Raw genomic sequence first — 22,711 nt, forward strand, 5'->3', positions numbered from 1 at the left:
TTATCATGTGGCAATTAACTAATACGTTCATGACACTCCTAAACCTCCTGTCAATCCACATATTTGTCATAATAGTCACCCAAATCTGCCCCAACCATCCATGTGGGTCTTTAGGTAGTCGTGTGTTAATTCCACATCTTTCCTCAACAAAGGCCCCTTGAGCTCATAAGGTGTAGGATGCCTATATCATGGGCCAAACTACCCCACTGCTTCAAAGATAACAATGAAGCTCTTTAAAGTGGTAGTGTTAAATGATAGACGCGCTTGAAAGTACCATCGAGCCACATATTGATTCACCCTTTCTCTCTCCTGCTTCTTTAGAGTACTATCTAAAGTACTTTGTATTGTTCCCTTTAGTGAAACACCACATCGAGATCGGGATGTGAGAAGAATGTATCAAGAGGCCCTCTTGTTCGAGGTCTCTTATGCCCAATGGTAACAAGTCTACTTTTGGAGTCTCCTTCCTCTTCATCTCCATCATATTCAAGTATGCCATGGATGTTTACAAAAGTTCTCACACCTTCATATCCCTTCTTGACCTGTTGTTTCTTCTTTTGGACCCCTTCTACGTTATTCAACATCTCTTTCCTGACCTCTACAGGGACTTGAGCATATGATGCCACATCCCCTTTTATGCCGGCCAAATGATTTTTCAATCTAATAATGCTAACATTGTACTCCTTTTTGCAAAACTTGCCAGCTACTCTATTCTTGTCACTAAGGTTGGGACAATATCCATATTTCCAACCAGAATCACTTTGTTTATTTGAAGCCGAGGAAGACATTTCACCTAGGACTTTTATCTATCAAGTATCAACTTATCACCTAAGCCTGAAAATTACACAAAAACAACAAGGTCAAACTTGAAAAAATTAGAAAATGGTCATCTAAAAAATTATGAATGGGAAATGAAGTAAAAACAGTAGATACATTGACCATTTAATATATTGAGTTCTTATTAAGCCAAAAAATAAATCTAAGTATATAATACAAAATCAGAAAAAAATATTATACATTATTAAATATTAAGCAATTATTAAACTAACTAATAAAAAAATTATGGTTTATGATTCATACAAGTAAACTCATGTATAAAACTAAAAAAAAAAAGAGCAAACAAAAACAAAACGGGAAAATAATACTCCAAATAAACAATAACATATCTAATATATATCAAAAAGTATAAAAAAAAATACAAATAAAAACGAATAACATCATTAGACATTGTGGAAAAATAATACATAACCTGATAAAACCTTTAGAAACATACCAATCTTCTTGAAGTGGATTCCATATCGGGCTAAACAAAAATTTTTGGGTTCCAAATCTCCTCTTTTACAACCACTATAAGCCTCAAAAAGATTGAGGATAAATATCCTTTAATATCGTGACCATTTGAGGAAGTCGAAATCTCAACAAATCTTCAAGTCTAGTTTTTTTCAAGTTGTTTCTCACTCTAAACCTCACTAAAACAGTTTTTGGGGGCAAGAATGGGCCCCCAAACCCTTTTTTCCCCTTTAAGGGGGTAAAATTATATTTTTTGCTCTCTCTAGAAAATATATTTCCACCAAGGATCCAGGCCGCGCCTAGGCGCCTGCCTTTTATATCACCTAGGCAAGCGCCTAGCAAAAGCCGCCTAGAACAGGTCACCTTGTGAACGACTAGGCGATTTTTTAAAATTGTGACCTAGGCGGCTGAGCGGCCAAATTTTCGTTCATTGTAAGGGAGCATCTAGGAAGAAGGCTTTCCAAGCAAGACGAGATAGGAAATGGAATACAAGAAGTACTAGGGTCTTCCTTCTCAATCTAACACTGAAAGAGAAGTAACAGACTTCTTTGGTACTTTTTTCTTGGACTTGGTGGTGGCATTACCTCTGAGGAAGTCTCTGACGTCAGAATCTGATCAGACGTGGTACAAAACCAAAGCCTTCAAAATATTTGGAATGTCTCCCTAGGTGTCGTCCATCATCTTGATTTTCTATGAATCAGCTTAGTATGACATGTGACTCCTTGGTGGACACCAAATCAGAGTAGGAATTGATGGCTAGAAATTATTTGGTGACTAGGACTGCCATCCTTTTTTTTTTCTTTTTTTTTTTGCAAAATAATAAGAATCGATGACACTATGTCAGGGGTTGCCCCCTTTGATATATTAACATTTAAGTTATTAAGAATGGTGAGTTGGTGACAATGCGCCAAATATTTAGATATGACAAACACAATATGAGGTATCGTGATGGCGTACCCATAGTGACAATAAGTCAAAAAAAGAATTTTCATACATAGGTAGATTGCTTCTTGTGTTACATAATAAGTCTTGTAGTCATGTCCGTAGTTGATGGTGACTCAGTTACTATGTCTACTGCACCATGGTTCATCACTAATCTTTGGCCCATGTTTTGTGAGAATTGGGTCACAAACTCATGTTATTCTTATATTCTTATAACTTTTATATACTTTTTGGTATATTTTACACTTATTAACCATCCGCATAGGGAGTGATGCAGCTGCACCAAAGTGTATAGCACATTTAACACCCTATCTCACCACATCCGGTGTTTGATCACCTTGATATACCCAAAATCCACATAAGCAACCCATATAATCTCAGAATACATACCAGATGGACAGATTTTGTCCAAAAGTAGGAGGGAACTACTTTACAAAGAAAAATACAATCTGAATAAATGCCTAAGATGGCATACAGTCCATTGTAACGTTATTGTAATCCGGAAAGATATCCCAAAGATTGCAAACTGTTGGAACCATTATAGGATACTGAACAGCATGTTGAATACGATGTAACAATTAGATTCTAGTTGACCATACAGGACGTTAGTTGACTAAGTTAAGGCTTAGGAGACAGAGATCATTAGGAACCTTCAAGATTGGATCAGTAACATGGAGAATATAATGAGCATTAAGAACTTGTTGAACCCAAAAGAGGAAGCTCAACACCAAGTGCACACATAAATAGATCATTCAGAAGTCATGAATGCTCGAGGAGAAGAAAGAAAAAAGATCCTAAAAAGCCCCAAACAAGAATCCCACTCCCCATCTGCTTGCTTCCATGCATAATGGTTTCAATATTTTGAATAAGGACCTGCTTTATATGCTGAACATGTGAAGATCTTGTGCCGACTGCAGGTGAAGATTAGAAGTCGGGAAGAGAGACAAAGCAGAGGCAGTGCTCCGAGCGATATTTGCAGGTAAAAACTCAGGAAAACCTATTGTTGCATTTAAGAATTAAATTTGGAGGATTCCTATATCAAGAGATATCAATTATCAGAGGATTAATTATTTGCGGTCCTACCATATGTCATCTCTCATAAGCAAACAATGTACCACAATCACAATCTTCTGCCAGACATATGCAAACCACATGATCCTCAAGTTTACAACCACACCTTCCAACATGCGCTTGCCCACGTGTATAGGAGTTAGCTATCACGCGAACGTAAATTTGTTAAGGAAGTACTAGAACAATTTGCAACCAAAAAAAAAAAAGAGAGATTTTTATTGCCTTTTGAGATCATTAATCATTTAGAAACTGACAATGAAAAACAACAGCATCCATTTACATATGAGATCTGGCTATAGGAATCAATTACTTCCAGCAAACCCACAAAAAATCGGTCCATACTAAAGGAACTCAAGTATCATCTACAATAACTTACACAAGTTCTGTTCAGTTGCAAAGCACAGATAGGTATTTTGTAAGTATCTTGATCACCTTATCTTAACCGAACTTGCATTGTTATTCAATTTGAAATTTGTTTCTGACTTAGGTCAGTATAATGTTCTTGCTTGATGAATGGCACATGCTGTTTAAAAGCGTACCTGAAGGGAGAACTGTAATTTTTTCTCCCAGTACAAAGCAAAAACAGGAGGGCTCGGCTTCCCAACAGCAAGTATACAAGCCCCAGGATGAAGAACTGGTGGTGTGCTGGATAGTACAGCCACATACTTCTCTGGAAATCTGTCCTTTGGAGGCAGAATACCCAAAAATAATGGGTTCTTGCTAGACTGGGTACTGGCATAGGAAGTTGGCTCAACATGCAACATCCACTTAGGGTGTTCGAGATATGCACAAAAAAGATACAACAGAAGGTGAGAGTCAGTAGGAAGCTCAAGAGTCCATCGGTTATTTACTTTGTCATAAACTTCCCCGTTCCCAAGGTATTCATAATTCTTCAAGCAGGTCCCTTCAGCAAGTTCTGCTAGACACAATAAAACATGCATAGTACAGAACACAATCATATGCTCTAACATAGGTCAAGGTATATCAGAAAAAGATGTTAAACTAAGGAACTTTCTTAAAGGGTCAGATGAGATGATACCTTTGATCCTTTGAACACTATAGTCAGCCCGGACACTGCTATGGGGTAACAAACCCTTGACCCATTCCCCTTTCATAAGCGCATGAAGCCTCTGGTGTTCAGTGATAGCATCTAAACACTCTTGTATAATGGGAATCATAGGATTTTGTGGTTGTTGTTGACTAGAGAAAGATATTTGAGCTGCTAGAAAATAGAAATGAGTGCATTTCCTTTCTATGATCAGGTAGAATACATGGAAATCATAAATGTGTGAATTTGGTACAATGTACATCAGAGGCTCATAAGATGTCGTTATAAAGAAAGGAAAGCAAATTTAGCAATAATATTTCAGGAAATTAAGACCAATAGGGAAATCACTAATGCATAATGCATATAATGGAAAACCATTACACGTTGTATCTAGGAACTTACATGGATTTCCATCACGAACTTGTACAAGAGTAGCTCGCAGCTGATGAAGAAGCCCATCCTCATCAAGTACAAAAGTTGGTTGCCATCCTTTTATCCCTTCTATTGGAGAAACAGTAACAGGAGTCCCAGCATTTAAAGAATCACTTCCCACTTGACTCACAGTTATACAAATGCCAAGCTTGGCAGCTGCTTGCATGACCTGAAGAAAACCACGAATATGGAAAAGGGGAATGTCTCACTTAGTCCCAACATACCTCAAATCTACACCAAGAAAGAGAGAAAATAAACATGGAATGTTCTCTCTAACCTGTATATGACTCATTTCGATTTTTTCCATGAGCGGATTCAGCAAGACAGCAGAAAACCATTGTCTGAGACGGTCTCGCCACTGCTCAATATGGGGGTATATTCCAAGACTTTCAAAAGCCTCAATAACTTGCTCCATTGACATGGACATAGGGAGGTCACCTTCTCCCTTCTTAGGAGGAGTAGTATACTTCTGTGAACTGGGAGACATCCTCACAGGCCTCAGTGGCGTACTCCTTGCAGTTGCAGAGGTGGCTGCAGAAGTGGGGGTCATAACGCCAACACCATGAAGAGTGGGTGGAGGGGTCATAAGACTTTGAGAAGGTGTAACCGCTGACTCCATGATTTTCTCGCGCACATCTGCAAGAAACTCCTCGAGGACTGCCTCTGTTGGTATTTCTTTCAGTCGCTGCTTCGACCAAGGAGTCGAGATCGGCTTGTCCAATGCTGGGGAGCTCTGAACTGATGATGGTTGACGAGGATTCAGGTTCACTAGGTACAGTGGAGAAGTAGAAGCAGGTGATACTGATGAATGAGTAAGAGAATTTGGCTTGCCACCACTAGAGCTATGTTTTTCCAACCCAATCTGTGACGATGAGTTGCTGCTTTTAGAGGCTGAGTTATGAAGTGGAAATAGCACAGTCGAAGGTGAGCTTAGTCTTGATTTTGGTGGTTTCTGTCTGCTACCAGTGCTAAATAAGGAATCTTTATCAACATTTTCATTTGAGATGGGTTTCTTTAATCCTATGAGGGCCTGTTGACGATCAGTTAGGTGACTAGGCTCCTTTGTGCCACTAGAAGGGTAACTTAAGTGAACACCATCTCTTGTTTTTTGCAAAGAGACGACTTTCAGAAGGCCAGATATGGATCCAATGAACACAAAGGCCACAACAATCTGAGAAACTTTCCAGATCAAATCTGAGAAATTCAACAAAGACAGTCAAAAGTGGAAGATAAAAGAATAATTCTTAAACGATGCTGTAGAATTAGTTTGCAGCACACTTACATGATGTGCCTTTAGGAACATTTATGCGATGCAAGTATTCCATGAACCCATCCCCCCTTTAAGATAATATAGAAAAAACTTCAGTATTTTTCCAGCAATGCATCTCTTGGCCACACAATCAACAAACCATTATACATCCACAAAAAGACAATCAAACTAATCTAAATAAAACATTATTCGTAGGAAAGAGTTCACATTTTGGATGGTTTTCAATTCTATGCAAACCGATCTTTTAATACCAATTTTGCGAACTATAAACAGTAAGCTTTATTATGTATACGTTAACTGATTCATAATTGAAATCCAGAATTCATGATGCCAACCCATTATTGAAAAATTAATTATTGCATCAAGCATAACATAAAAGGAATAATCATTTAAATAAGCATTGTACTGTGAACCAAAAAAGATGAAGAAACAGTGACACATCTATTATCATGGCCATATAGATCACTAGGCGCCAACATCTTTCGATATGTAAATGTAAACATGATGATATGCTAGGTCTTAGCCAAGAAGTTCGCATACATGCTTAGTAAGACGGAAAAATTATTGAAGATCTTTTTGGATAAAATATAAGTCTCCCAAAATCTTGCATTTTGATGAATTGGGACTCCAAAAGTCTTCTAATATATTTAATGGAAGGCAGAATGAATTCTAGAATACCCAGATTTTAGGGGCATAAGTCAAGAAAAATGCAAATCTAGGATAGAGAGGAGCCAATTCAATTATAATAAGATTATTTTGTTTTCTTTGGGTTTCGTGCTAGAGAAATCGAATCCTAAATTCATTTGCTCAGAAGCGGCTCATTCAGATAAGTCTTCAATACTTCACTCTTCTCATAGAGGCACATCAAATAAAAATAGTAAAAAATAATTCACAAAAAATAAATTGACCAAAATACCCTTGAAAGACTTGTAGAAAATATTAAAATTCACATACAAAACACAAGCATGACCATCAAATAGGCGAGAACTATTGTATCAGCCCTTAGGCTGATAATAGTTACTTCCTATATATATATATATATATATATATATATATATATATAAGAAGGGAAAGAAAGGAAAAAGGAGAAAAATGAGAAAAAAAAAAAATAGGAGAAAAAAAAAAAAAACTGAAGGAAGTTTGATTGCATTTAAGGAGAACTTGAGACCTTCTCAAGTTCTTTACTATTCACTAAAGTTTCACGGAATTTAATGCCCACCCCTATTCGAATACTTCTTTCCTAATAGTGAAAAGGGATCGCCTCTAGGGCTTAACCCCATAGACACACCTTGTTTTGAAAGCTAGCCAGGTACCTTCTCCCTCTATTCTCTTTCCTCTCACCCCTTACTTTACACGCCTCGTCTACCTACACATCTTTTCACATTACTTTTTTCTTTATAGATCTATGTTTTGTGCTTTCTCTCCTTGTGGCTCTCCGTTGTTAGTACAATCTGAGCACCCAATGTGTGGGTTGCATATTAATTCTCTCTTTACTTCTCCCCTTGTTTATCTCTATCATTCTATTCTTTCCACCTCCTCACCTCTTTCAATGTTTCTTTTCTCTACTTCTCTTATTCTTAATCTCACTCTTTCTCCTTATTGTATTATGCTTTTAATCTTCTCTATTATCACTCCCAAATTTTGTTTTCTCCATCCCGGATAGGCCATGGTCCAGCATGTCCACTTCTACTATTCTTTTTTTTCCTTTTTTTTTGAGAAAGGCACTCCTAATATTCTTACTCTCTTTATTCTTTCTTTTCCATTCTTTCTTTACTACTAAGTACTTATCATGCTGCCTCTATAAAACCCTTCTCTTACCGACCTCTCTTTTTCTGCATTTCGCTTCCCTGCTCCCACCCTTACTTGCTATTTATGTTATTATATATTACACTTTTTATTTGAGCTCCCAACATGTGGGTAGCATTTTTGCAATCTTTTCGGCCCACAGGGGAATCTACTTCCTACTTCAGTCATTCAATTACCCTGCACAACAACGATCTACCAATCCAGGTCACTACCTTTTCGGTCCTCTCCTTCTAGTCCTCATCGCCTCGAGATCAACATCTCATGGTCTACCGTGGAAACAGAAGCCTCGATGGATTTTATTTTTTTTTGGTTTTTTACATCGCTCATGTCATGGCCCTCTATGGGCATTTTTTTATATATGTTCTGTAGTTTTTGTTAGGTGCGTAGGATCCCACTTTTGTATAGAGCTCCCGACACATAGCAGCTATTTCTTATTAGGTATATATCATACTTTAAGCAATACAGTCAAATATTCTCTCAGTAAAAACATACTAATGAAAATAAAATTCATCACGGATTTCTCCAACTGGCTTAAACCACGATTTGAAGCTCAAAACATCTGAACAGATCCTCGATTTAAGCATTGGATCACTCGAAACAGACTTGTGAAAAGGTATGCCTTCAAAAGTCATATGCATCAAAAATCAGTTCTCAACTTTCATTTATAACAAAAAATCCATCAACAAACTCAGGCTAAATCAATTGCTAATTGGAAGGCATTATTTACCATCATGTCTGCAAATATTTTGTGTTAGTCTAAGTATGCATTTGCCAAGCACATACCAGTGAAAGTTGTGGGCCAGATATTAAGATATTGAGAACCACACCAAGCAAGGGCATTTTGATATCACAAAATAGGACCTTCATTGTATTTAAATAGCCAGGATGCTCTGAAGCAATGTGACTAGGCGAGTCCCAGTAAACTGGCATGAGTAACTCAAGGCATGTTGCCTTGCCCGCCCCAAACTTAGGCAAATATAAAGGTTGATTAAAATATTTAAAATAGATCGATAATTTTTTTTTATGTTGTTAAAATAGATCTATAATTGACTTAATCTTTGATTAAAAAGATCACAATTGCCTTATTATTAGTTTCCTATATACTTTTTATGGCTTTGAGATTTTTTATTTTTTCCATATCTTTTCTAGTTTCCAATTTTTTATGAGAAAATGAGATTTAACTAGTGTTTTATTTTATTTTTTCTTACATTTGTAACAAAAATTTCTCATCTTTTGTACACTTTTTCCAATTGTTAATCATTTTCTTTGTTGTTTCCTATTTTTAGCCATTTTTTCCTCTTTTGGGTGTTTTGCCCTTTCTCGGCCCATAATCATCTCAGACTCACCCAAGTAATGCGACCAAACAGTGGGCAAGCCCCGCAATTGAGCCGAGTTCAAAAGCATTGGTCTGAAGAATTCAGATAGACAGGATATTGTGAAGCCTATTAGGTTTAGGCACTTACTGCAAATTGTTTTGCGTTCCTTAATGGAAATATTATCACCATGTGCTTCACACGAAGCTCCTCTAGTGTCTCCTTGTAATTGAAGAACTTCTCATTGGCACTTACCTAATCTAGAAACTCCTCGGAGTGTAATTGGCGATGGAACTCCAGCAAATCAATTTTGATAGAGTCCTTATCGAACCTAATTTGGTTTCTCGGAGTTCCTCGTGTTCTCGTTGTTGGCAAAAGGGTTCACATCAGACTCATCACTCGAAGAGCCATGGATGGGCTTGAGCTGGCTTCGATCTTCTTAGCAAATCAAGTCGCAACGTCAATTGCTCAACTTGTCAATGCAGTTTCATTAACTTTTCGTCTTTCATTGTTCGCCATATAGTTGTTGTGTCCTCCTCTACCTCTAGGTCTCCTCACCACCATGGTAGAAGAACCTTCTCTACCTCTAGGTCTCCTCACCACCAGGGAAGAAGACTACACTAGGAAAAAAAGAGATTCTAGCTTAAGCTTGAACTCAGGCTCTAGTACCAAATGATGAGGGAAACTAGTCAGCAACTAGGAGATAGATAGAAGAAAGAGAGGAGGAAAAGTACAAAAGCTTGTGGCAGAATGTTGCTCAAGCACAAAAACAAAATTTGAACTATTCTAAAATTTTAAGAATTACATCCCCTCAAAGCTTGGCAAGCCACCCCTTTAAAACTGTCCCCCCCCCACCCCCCCCCCAAAAAAAAAAAAAAGACCGAACATCATTTCCATAACAAATCTGGAGATTTTCTAAGCATCCCTACAACTCACTAGACACCCATACAGCTACCTAGGCAAGTTATGATTCCTATCAACTCCCAACACAATTTCCAACCTATTTAATTCTTACAACATTTCCCACAGTTCACACTCATCTATGCACTAACGCCTTTGGGTTTACTCACAATTAACTTGCATAGAAACTAGTAGTCCATGCTGGAAATTACAGGCCCCCATGTCCAGATAGATTTGTGGGACCCACCAACTGCCCATGCCTAAGATTGCAAGGCCCACGTTGTGCCTACATCATTTATTAATCAAATTAATAAACAACTAATTTCTACTGCCCAGTTTTGGCTCCCATTTCTTTATTATATTTTGGGGGATTAATAAAATTTTTAATTTTTTTTTTTATAATATGGAAAATGGAGAGATCGAGGAAGATGCAGCACACAGAATTAGAGCTGGGTGGGTGAAGTGGAGATGTGCAACTGAAAGTTTATGTGATCGTCACATACCAATGAGGCTAAAGGGCAAGTTCTATAAAACAGCGGTGAGACTAGCTTTGCTCTATGGGCGGAATGTTGGGTGGATAAAAAACAATATACCCATAGAATGAGTTTAGCAGAGATAAAGATGTTGAGATGGATGAGTGGCAAGACTGGAAGGGATAGAATTCGAAATAAATCTTTTTGAGAGAATTTAGGCATGGCACCAATAGGTGACAAAATGAGAGAGAGTAGACTTAGATGAGCTGGCCATGTGTGGCGCCGACCACATACAGCACCTGTTAGGAGGTGCGAGTTAGTTCAAGTGGAAGGATTGAAAAAGGACAAGGGGTAGGCCTAAAAGGACGTGGTTGGAAATAGTCCGAAAAGATATGGGGACTTATGACCTCTTTAAAGATATGGCCTTTAATATAGCAGAATGGAGAACCAGGATTCATGTAGCCGACCCCAATTAATTGGGAAAAGGCTAAAATGATGACGCTGAAGATGATGATGATGTGGTTAAGCCATAGTTAAGGGATGGATGACACCTATCCCAATAATAAGGGGACCCTATGGTGAGACAGAGGATAGGTAGGGAGTCTGACAGTTATGGTATATGGGACATTGGAATTGGGGTATACAAATCTAAGAAAATCTCAAATTTTTGAAATTCACATAGGAATTAGTACCGAGACAAAGAGTGAGAGATAGAGAGGTAGGTCATGAAGGGAGATACTATGGTTTGATTATTTTGGACAAAGTGATAGACATTCCAATTTTTACGAATTTATATAGGAATTCGTTACCCATAAGAAAACCGAGATGGAGAGAGATAGAGAGGCACGTGGACATAAAGAGAGAGAGACTATGGGTTCCATGATTTTTGAAAAGAGAGATGGCATACCAAATTTTAGGAATTTATATAGGAATTAGTTAGCTGTAGGTAAATAAAGATAGAGAGAAAGGGAGATAGAGATGTGCGTGGAGATAAAGAGAGAGACACAACGGCTTCCTAAATTTTTGTTGAGAGCGATAGATATAGAAGAATATATTTATAAGATATCCTTTCCTTAAAAAGATATAGAGAGATATAGGAAAATACATGGAGATGCATATAGAGAGCCAAGAGATATATAATATTTATATCCATATCCAAATATCAAAATATCAAAATAGGAGGCATAAGATTAGAAGGATAGGTTAAGAGAGAGGAAGATAAATGAAGGTTTTGGGTCAACCACAATGAAGGAAGTTTCCGTTGTCATGCTTTTCTCCACTCAAACTTCATATTAAGGTGAGTAACTTTAATGTTTTCAAAACTTTTTCTCCACTCAAACTTCATCAAGACTTTATTAGTCTTTTAATAAGATGTCACAATTATTTTTCTATTATTTTCTTAGACTTTATTTTTATTTGTTGGAGCTTTTTATTAAAACTTATATGTTTAATTCATGATCAAATTTTAAAACATGAACTATCTATGCAAATGTTATGTATAAGTGTGATAAAATATAAAAACATTTTTTAATAATATGGTGCTCAACTTTCTCTACATTTATATTTCTCACAAAAAAAAAAAAAACTTTCTCTACATTTATTTTTAATCTTTCACTCTACAAATTCAAAGAAATCATGACTGTCGTTGGATCTCTTTTTGTCATGCTTATGTCTAAATCACCTTTTTATCATCGCAAAGGGACACACAACTCCATAAGCACATCCTTTACATTAAGCGATATTTTGGATTTTTTACTTTTATAATATTATTCAAGAACTTTTATGCATTAATAATTGGGATGTTCCTCCATGTTGTTGATCTTTATACACAGTACATATAGTTAGTATATCAATGAAGTTTTATCATTTTTCTTTATAACTTTTGTTCACTTTTAGAATATGAACTTTCGTGTTTCTAAAGTTTATTTATAACTAATTTTCCTTAATTTTTGTTGAAATTTTAATTGATTTATAATTATTATTAGTATTTTCTAAAAAAATAAGACACCGACTCAAAGAAATTTGACAATTTAGTTACAATATTTATGCTTTAAAAAATTATTTACAACTAATTTTAAAATTTCCTACTTATAAACTTACGAGTAATTTTAAAATTTCCTACTTATAAACTTTGAAATATTATAAGAAAGTATTTTTGTCTCAACAAAAGTTATATACTAGCTTTGTTTATTCTTTTGGTATTTTAAGAAGTATTCTTTTAAATACAAATATTTATTAAAATACTTAAGAAAAACTTTTATGAATAAATTTTCAAATATTATAAAAGGTGATAACCTAATTTTAAAAAAACATAGGATACCATATTTGTTTATCTTTTTTAATTTTATATTTTAAATTATTGATGTCTATGATTTCCAAACAAAATTACTTTAATATATTCATACGTTTATAGGCATATATTACGATTTTATATTGTCAACAGCTAAATTTTCAGAGAATTTAACTTCATGCGTAGATGCATTATATTGGTCTCTCAACACCATACTATGTAAATTTTCCAACAACTTAATGTATTTTAAATATTATGAAATCTGATAGTATGTCAGAATTATTTATCTTTCTTTTTTATATTTTTGGATTGAAATTTTTCATTTTTTATTCGATGTTTAATGCTCTCATTACACATGCAAAGCACGTCCTTCTTTAATACTTTATTAATTAAATGATTGTATGGAATGAGCTCCCAACAGGACCTTCCAGCAAGTGACCTCGCATCCACCCCTACTTCCAACAACTACACGAGACACTCTCTACAACTTGACTCCTTATAAACATTAATAAAGAGACTTCAACCTACTCCATACTGAGAGAAGAAGTCTAAGAAGTGAACCAAAACCCACAATTCACGACTTTAAAAGGCAAAGACTTCATCAAAGGTATAAATAAACAAAATATCAATTTGAATATTTCAAAAAGGGGCAAACACATGCAGACATTTTCTTCTTCTTCTTTTTTTCCCCCTAACTTGGATTGTATAATCATAGTACAAAATTTCCTATAACTTTCTGATAGGACTAGAGCTTCAGGGTTGCAAGAGTTATATACAAAACCGATGGTAAGGCGTCCATCCTATTCACTCTCTCTTTGACTATTGTGCCAGCTAAGCTATTTGCTTCTCTCCAAATATAGACAAAAGTTGTCTTCACGAAGTTTAAATATGTGAAATTTCATCAAATATTGGGCCACCCTACATGGGACCTTTGAATCACGCTTTTTGCCCAAGCCATAACATTAGATGAATCCTCTTCAAAGATGATTGATGTCCAATTTGGTTTTAGGAGCAAAGTCCTGAGAGAAGGGCTAGAAAATGCAATGAGAACTTCACTATAATCTCGAAAGACCCTTCCCACTCCTCAAGGACCACGTGGTGGAGTGCAATGTTTAGAAGGCCATTAGCAAAAAACGACCATGTTATAACACTACGCAATGTAATAGAAATTATCAAAACCTAGAAGAATATAAAAAAAATAAAAAAATAGTAAAGCAAAACTTAAGGCATATGATAATCTATACAATAAACTAGGAACAAGAGAAGGTGAAAAAGATGTCTTCAAACTAGAAAAAATGAGAAAGATAAGAAGTGTAAAGATCTAGACCATATTAAATGTATTAATAGTGATGATCAGAGAATCTTGATGAAGGATGACGACGTCAACGAAAGGTGGAGAGTTTATTTTCAAAAATCGTTAAATGACGAACAATTGGAACACAGTGCTAAGAGGAACCTTTGGCATAAATGAGGGCAGAGCTTATGCAGGATTAAGGTATCTGAAGTGAAAGAAGCAGTGAGGAGGATGAAGATAGGAAGAGCTTTAGAACCAAATGGTATCCTGATAGAGGTTTGAGGTGCATGGGGGAGATTGGCATACATTGGCTGACCAAGCTGTTCAACAAGATGTGTGTACATGAGAAAAAATAGATTTCAAGTCTTGGAAATAGTGCATCTTGTAATGTATTATCTAGACCATCAATTTTGAAGATTTTCAAGTGTTCATAAATCTACTCGACCTACAATGTCTTTTAATCTTTAAATTTTATAATTTGAGATGAAAAAAAAAAGGCAATTATAAAGACTGATAATACTGAAACTAAATATTTTGGCACTATTTGAGGATGCGCCATAATTTGATTGTTTAAGGCCTCAGCCTTATACAAACCACACCCTTTAAAGAAAGCTTACGATCAGGTACCTAAAGATTTAATTTGGTGGGTGTTGGAAAAGAAAGAAGTCTCCAGATGCTATATTAATGTAATAAGAGATATGTACGAAGGAGCGTTAACTAGTGTATGGACAACTAGTGGAGAGACAAATGAGTTTTCAATGACAATAGGCCTACATCAGGGACCAACATTAAGCTCATATCTCTTTGTTTTTGTTATGGATAAGTTAGTTAGACATCTACAAGATGAGGTATTGTGGTAATGTTGTTCACGGTTGACATCGTTTGGATTGATGAGACTATAAGTGGCATCAATGCAAAGTTCAGTAATAACAAGATTAGAAATGAGGAATTACCTCAAAGAGAGTATTTTTGATATCTTGTATCAATAATCTAGGAAAATGGAGAAATTGGGGAAGATGTCGCACATAGAATTAAAGCTAGGTGGGCAAAGTGGAGATGTGCAACCAAAGTTTTATGTGATCGCTGCATACCAATGGGGCCGAAGGGAAAGTTCTATAGGACAACTATTAGACCAACTTTGCTTTATGGGACAGAATGTTGGGCAGTCAAGGAACAACATACCCATAGGATGAGTGTAGCTGAAATGAGAATGTTGAGATGGATGAGTGGCAAGACAAAAAAGGATAGAATTCAAAATGAATACATTCGAGGGAACTTAGGGTTGGCTACAAAAGCCGACAAGATGAGGGAAAGTAAACGTGGGTAGGCTAGCCATGTGCAATGCAAACCCGATATGGCATCGGTTAGGAGGTGCGACTTGGTTCAAGTAGAAAGCTCTAAAAGGACAAGGGGAAGGCCCAAAAGGACATGGATAGAAGCAGTGAGAAATGACATGGGGGACTTATAGTCCTACTGAGGGTATAGCCCTTGATAGAGAAGAATGGAGGAACAAGATTCATACTACCGATCCCAAATAGTTGGGATAAGAGGCTTTGATGATGATGAAAGCTTAACTTGATGGTCCCTTCAGACAGAGGTTTCCAAGAACCTAATATGTCGTCTCTTACTTTGTTAATCGATGCACTAACTTCCAATTTTCCATTATGTGAGGAAATTGGGAATAAAGCAGCCTCAAAATTCTTTCTTAATAAGCCCATGAGATCACTTGGGGCCCGATCTTCGACATGCTGAAAGCACTTGTAGATGAGCTTTCAAAGTTCCTCTTGTTCCTTCCAATCCAAATGGCCACTAGATGGCCATGATGCAAAGCCTCCACAAAATTAGGCAACTCAAAGGAATCTCTAAGTAAACCATTCTCTAACAAGAGTCCAAACATTGCTCAGTGTAACCATGTAAACCCAAATAACTTCAACAAACGAACCATAACTTGCTGGCCGTGCAGCAACACAATTAGAGATGGCTAACTATTTCTTCACTTTCCCTACACATGATGTATACATTGGGTATTTGCGTACTTCTATGTTGCAAGTGGTCATGATAAGGATTTTATACTAAATAGCCAACACATGAAATCTAGTGCTCTAAGTAGGGCCTTACGGTTCCATGCCCTCGCTGTTTTAGTATAGGTAAACTTATCATAAAATGACTTAATAGTAAATTCACCCTTTCTATTCAGACTCTCAATCATACTAAGTCAACTTATCATAAATTGACTTCATAGTAAATTCACCCTTTCTATTCAGCAATGTTTAAAAAACGGTCTGCCCAGCGCCTAGGCGCCCAAAAAAAATTTTCCGCACGCCTCAACCTGGGCGCCCCAACATGGGCAGCTGTACCTGGGCGGGCGTCCAAGCAGGCTAGGCAGGCGCCCAGCGCCCAGCACAGTTTATGTTTTTTTTTTTTTTTTTTTTTAACTTCGTTCAAAAGGGCAAAGGGGGTCATTTTGACCCCCAAGTTAGTATAAAAGAAGTTTAGAGGTTTATTTTTCAATCCCAAACTGAACAAAAACAAGAAACCCTCAATCTTAAACTCATTTATGAGATTCTAAAGCAATTGCTGAGAATCGAAAGTACTAATTGTAGATTGAAAAAGTTTGTTTTTCTGATTGAAATTATTTTTAGGGTGTTATTGATGGTATTAGAGGACTTTTGAGTTGATTCGTAGCTCGATTGAGATAACCAACACCGAAGATCAGAGATTAGGTAGAAAAGATCAATCTGTAATCTTTATTTGAGTTTTATTTTTTCAATTTGAGATGTCTTTTGCGGGGTCTACTAGGGGTAGAGATCCGGGATGGAAATATTGTGTTAACCCTGATAAGAATGACAGAAATAAAATTATGTGCCATTTTTGTGGACATGTTTCTAATGCCGGCATAAATAGATTTAAGAAACATCTTGCCGGTATTAGAGGTGATGTTGCCCCATGTAAAAAAATCCCAAATCTTATAAAGAAAGAAATTTTGGAGTACATTGAAGCTGAAAAGAGTAAAAAAGTCGCAAAAAAAAATGATATAGCAGAATTAAAGTCAGAGGTTCATATTTTTTATGATAATATTGAAATGGAAGACGAGGATGATGAAGAGGAGGAAGAAGAGGTAGTAATGGTTGGTACTCAGAGCTCTATGACCAAGAGGGCTTTTGGGTCCAAGAAGGCTCATACGAGAGGGCCTATAGATAGTTTTTTTACACCTAGCCCTAAGACAGTAATTGAGAAAGGCAAGGAAAAGGGGAAAAAACATGTGACAATTGAAAATAGGTTTAAAAAGGAAGATAGAGTCAGGGTGATTCAGTATATTGCTCGGTGGTTTTACCATGCAGTCATTTCTTTTAACACTGCTCGCTTGAATAGCTTCCATACAATGTTGGAAGCAATTAGGCAATTTGGGCCAGGTTTGAAAGCTCCAACTCCTTATGAGATTGGAGTGCCACTACTGAAGAAAGAAGTCGAGTACATTAATAAATATCTCAACACTCACAAGGAGGGATGGGCTAAATTTGGGGTTTCTTTGATGACAGATATGTGGAGTTCATAGGAGGAGAAGTAACATGAACTTATTAGTAAATTGTCCTACGGGTACAGTTTTTTTGCGCTCAATCGATGCTTCCAATGATGTTCATGATGCACATTATATATTTTTTGTCATTGATAAAGGCATTGAGGAGGTTGGGGAGGAACTTGTAATTCAGGCGGTCACAGATAATGGTGCTCTCAATCTAGCTGCAGGTCATTTGCTTCGACAAAAGAGGCCTCGCATATTTTGGACTCCTTGCGATGCACATTGCGTCGATCTTATGCTTGAAGCAATTCACCAATTGCCTCCTATTAAAGGAATTATTTTTAAGGCTAAGGAGGTTACAATCTTCATATACAGTCACATACTTACCTTTAGCATCATGCGCAAGTTTACAAAACGGAGAGAGCTAATGAGGCATGGGGTCACTAGATTTGTCACTGCCTACCTTAGTCTCCACTGCCTACTTTTGTCTACAGAGCATGTATAAGAGGAGGATCGCATTAAGGTCTATGTTTGCTTCAGAGGAGTGGAGCAGGTGCAAGTGGTCTAGAGATGCCACTTTCGAAATATTTTTAGCATCGGGTGAAGCATGCGATATTAGTATTTCTTCCCTTAGTGAAGGTCTTGCGCTTGGTTGATGATCCATGAGCTTTACATATGATGCAATGGAAAGGGCTAAGAATGAGATTGTAGAGAATTTGGGTAATGATGCAGCGAAGTATGCCCCAATTTGGGAGATTATAGATGACAAATGGGATAGGCAGCTCTATAGATCATTGCATGCAGCGGGGTACTACTTGATCCCCAAATTCTTTTATGCAGATGCAGATATTGAGTCAAAAGGGATAATTATGGATGGTTTTAATGAGTGCCTTGAGAAATTAGTTCCTGATCCAAATATCCAAGATGAGATATCAATTGAAGAGCTAATTTTGTACAAGTGTTCTTTGATGTCATTTGGGAAAGATATGGCATTAAGGCAGAGAAACAAAGATGAACCAAGTAATATTCTTTTGACTTATGTAATTTTGTTTTATAAAAAACAAATTTATAATTTTCTTTCAAGTTCTGATAATGTTAAATACCTAAATTAATTATAAAAGTTGCCCACATATTGCAGCCCAATGGTGGAGACAACATGGGAGTAGCACTCCAAACCTCCAGAAGATGGCTATACGGATCTTGATTTTGACAACTACCTCTTCTGGTTGTGAGAGCAATTGGAGTTCGTTTGAGATAGTATTTTACTAGTTTACAATTTTATATGCTTTTTTTGTTTATAAGTTTATTTTGTAATATAGATTCATAAAAGGTAATAAGATCATAGACCTATTGTAGTTATGCATTATTTTTCCTTATAGGTGCATACAAAGAGAAAAAATAGGCTTGAGCAAAGGAAGCTCAAAGACTTGGTATTTGTTAGAGAGAATCAAAGGCTCAAGGAGAAGACAAACCAGCCAAAGAAAGACCCTATCTCTTCAAAAGACATGGAGAATGCTTCAGATTGTCTAGTTAGTGACCCTAGTACTGAGGAGGTCTACCCTGGGGAGGGTTTGACATGGGAAATGGTCGAGGAGGCTTCGAGGCAAGCTTCTGATCTTAGGAGGGCCACTGGAGCAACTTCTTTTGCTGGTACTTCACGGAGGGAGATAGAGGACGAGGAGACAGATTCAGAAGAATCTCTGGAAGAACAGAAATATGTTGAAGAGGGTGATGATTCTGATGATGATGGCCTCAATTCTGATACAGATGAAAGCAATGAAGATAATGATTCTTATTCTTATTGATGTCTTGATTGTCTTCTCTCTTCTTTTGAAGTAACTTTAATACTTTATTACACCATTTTGGTTTGGGCTTTAAACATTTGGAGTTTGGACGATTTTTTTTTATTTATGTGGTTTGTAATATTTTTGCCTTTTTGGACTATTTCGTTGTGTGGTTTACTAGTTTTTTTATAGTTTTGGAAGTCAGTTTGTTGATGACTTGGAGAGTTGGAGACTTGGATGTTATTATGGTTTATTTTATGGATATGGAATATGGAGAATATGAGAGTTTGAGACCTTACAATAGCCTATTAGACTTTTAAATGTTTTGTATGGTTCGAAATTTTGAATAAGTTTATTCTCAACCTGATTACCTGAGAGGCTGAGACATGTGATATGTTTGTATATAAAAACGTATGTTGCAAACTTGAGATATTTTCAATTTCAAATGGAATAAATTATAAATCTTGACACAAATATATGCATACATGTACATTTGGATAGAAAATATATAAAAAAAACTAAGAATTTGCACCGCAGGGTGCCCGAGGTTCTGGGCGCCAAGCAGGCAGCCTAGCGTTTTTTGAAACCTTGCTATTCAGTCTCTCAATTATACCATCCTCCTTGTTTCTAGGAGTCATAGCTTTCATAAGTGAAAGCATCAACCTACAAGACTCTTTAGCCTTGCTGCTGTCTTGAATCCTTCTTTATCATTGGTTTTTAACACTTGCTACCACTATATAAAGCGTCAGCCAATCTTTGAAACAAAAGACCGACATATTAGAAATAAAAGATCCACCTGCAAGTACCTAGTAATACAATTTGTTGGCATCATAACCTCTAATCGTATATTTATTTGGGTAATTCCCGTTAAAAGAAGAACCATCTAAGAACAAGTGCAGTTGAGTAGACGCAGAAAATAACGACAGAATAGCCTTCTTAGGCACCCGCCTAGGTTCCTCATGGGAACAAATGAGACATAAACAAAGTGGGATTTCACATCAAACATGCATAAAGAAAAAATTACCTAATACCCGGCGCATAAGTGGCTCAGTTCACACCATATTTAACCTTCGATGTTTACACCTTTAAGACATAACCTAGAAAAATAGATGGTGCTAAATCATGCCATAAAATAGCCCAATGAACAACTTCCGTCATGCAATCATGCAAATTAGGTGATGATGCACTCTAACTTCAGAATAGATCTACTGTATGCAGATATCATGTAAAGAAATTTAAATGTATTTTTTCAGGGAATTCAAATGTATATGGAACAATTGTAGCATGTAGCATTCGTTTCCTAGGACACCATACAGAATCTTGAGACTTACACAGAGGAAAGAGGAGAAAGAAACTTTAAATAAGAAAAAACAAAAGGCACATAAAATATAAAAAGATACCTAAGAGAAATGGAAAAGGAATAAAGAAGGGAGGGCCAGGTTCCAGAAGGGGAAAAAGTATGTAAGTCCAGTTCTAAAGAAGATACCTGGAGGCGATGGAGAAGAGAGCGGATGCAGAAGAAATACATATGGTGAAGACGAAGAAAATGGTGGATTTGGAGGGCCTGAGGCTCCTAGCAGTGAGAGCCGCAGATAGGAGAGGGTTCTGGTAGACGCTGAAATTAATGGGATTTGTCTTCTTCTCTGCTTCCATGGCGAGCTATGAGGAAGTGGAGAGCAGTGTGGTAAGATTAAGAAAATGGAACTCAGAGAGTGTGGCAGACGAGAAAATGGGATCTTGGAAGAGCAAGGAAAGTAGCCGCTCTGCGCGGACAACTCATTTGACGTTCAAGCGCCAATTCCCTCTACCTACGAAAAATATTATAGATATTGCGGATCATGGAGCACTTATTTCGGGGCAAAATAGACGGACAAATAATTCGTCACAGTATACACTAATTTTTTTCACAGCCATAATTTTCAAAATCGAGATGATCGATGCAGAGGTTTTTCGATGCTTGAATTGGAATGCACAATGAGTTATGAAGTGAGTCTTTATGCCTATCAAGCATTTCTTTTAATATATATATATATATATATATATATATATATATATATATATATATATATATATATATATATATATATATATATATATATATATATATATATACACGTTGCAAGTATGTATTCATTTTCAAAATTCAAGATTTTGTATTTCTTGGAGCATACTGTGCATTTACTTCTCATATAAAACCCATAACTTTAGGGTTATAACTTTTTCAAAACATACACTAACCCCACTGAAAAGAAAAAGAGAAAAAGAAAATAAAAAAAAAAGAATTGATATCGCTAAGTACTTTAAAGAAAAACATCTCAAGATTGAACAAAGACCGCCCAATTTTTAAAGGTCAAGATCTAGGTATTCAAAAACTTAGAATTCAAAAACTTTTTCTTTTAAAAATAATCATCTAGTGATTCTTAGGTGGTTACCAGAATTTAATATTGAAAAATCCTGCCAATTAGGTTTTTTTTAGTGAGGAGTAAACGCAGAGTATAATACTCCTACAGGAGCAAAGTCTACACCATACACTCTCTTTTTTGAATCTAGCCTCAAAATTACCATGCTCTTTTCTAGTTGTGGTTGATGCTTGCAGACAAAAGCAGTTCATTGCTTCTGTATTTACCTCATGTACATCAACGTTAGAGGTCAACAATTGAAGCTATTTTCTTATTTAGACAAGTGATTAAGAAGCTTAGGGTCAAGGAAAAAGATCTTCACATGGTCTTTATTATTCTAAAAAACGTTTATGATAAAGTACCTCCAAAATTGATTTGGTGGGTATTGTAAAAGAAAGAAGTCTCTACACTCCATCAACTTGGTGAGAGATATGTACAAGGGAATGCTAACTAATGTATGAATAACTAGCGGAGAGACGAGTGGATTTTCAGTGACAACAAATCTACATCCGGGATCGATATTGAGCCCATGCCTCTTTGTTTTAATTTTGTACGACCTAACTAGGTACCTACAAATGACATAGTTTTGATTGATGAGACTAGAAACTGCATCAACACAAAGTTAGAACTTTGGAGGGATGCTCTAGATGAGTGGTTCCCCAATCTTGACCCACCTAACCTAACCTTTCACCAACCTTAACCCGCCTAGCCTTCACCAACCTTAACCTACGTAGTCTTCATCAACCGTAACCCACCTAGCCTAGTCCAATACTCGGAATCTAACCTACCCATCTAGTCCATCCATCTAAGCCTCACATCCAAGCCAAGAGACAAGCCTAATGATCTATATGACCGTAACCATCCAAGTGCACACACCGCACT

General features: G+C 36.5%; 1 protein-coding gene across 10 annotated transcripts in view; it reads right to left on the bottom strand.

Moving 5' to 3' along the window:
• The window catches only part of LOC18440450 (cytochrome B561, amino-terminal protein), a 43,612-nt gene extending 22,368 nt beyond the window's left edge, over positions 1–21,244 (bottom strand). The window contains exons 1-6 of one of the 10 annotated variants that reach the window (XM_006850593.4): positions 20,917–21,244; positions 6,063–6,118; positions 5,058–5,974; positions 4,751–4,949; positions 4,340–4,519; positions 3,840–4,216 (exon numbers count right to left, since the gene is read on the bottom strand). In XM_006850593.4, coding sequence (XP_006850656.1) covers positions 3,840–4,216; positions 4,340–4,519; positions 4,751–4,949; positions 5,058–5,974; positions 6,063–6,118; positions 20,917–21,083 — 1,896 coding nt within the window. In that variant the 5' untranslated portion in view covers positions 21,084–21,244. Of the gene's footprint in view, positions 1–3,839; positions 4,220–4,339; positions 4,523–4,750; positions 4,950–5,057; positions 5,975–6,062; positions 6,119–20,454; positions 20,529–20,916 lie in introns of those variants that run through there. The other 9 variants (XM_020671026.2, XM_020671025.2, XM_020671024.2 and 6 more) reach the window with 9 other exon arrangements.
• Positions 21,245–22,711: the final 1,467 nt, after the last annotated feature.

Source organism: Amborella trichopoda, chromosome 8, assembly GCF_054954075.1.
Source record: "Amborella trichopoda isolate Santa Cruz 75 chromosome 8, AtrichopodaSantaCruz75HAP2 v2.0, whole genome shotgun sequence".
In the NCBI taxonomy this organism is placed as follows: domain Eukaryota; kingdom Viridiplantae; phylum Streptophyta; class Magnoliopsida; order Amborellales; family Amborellaceae; genus Amborella; species Amborella trichopoda.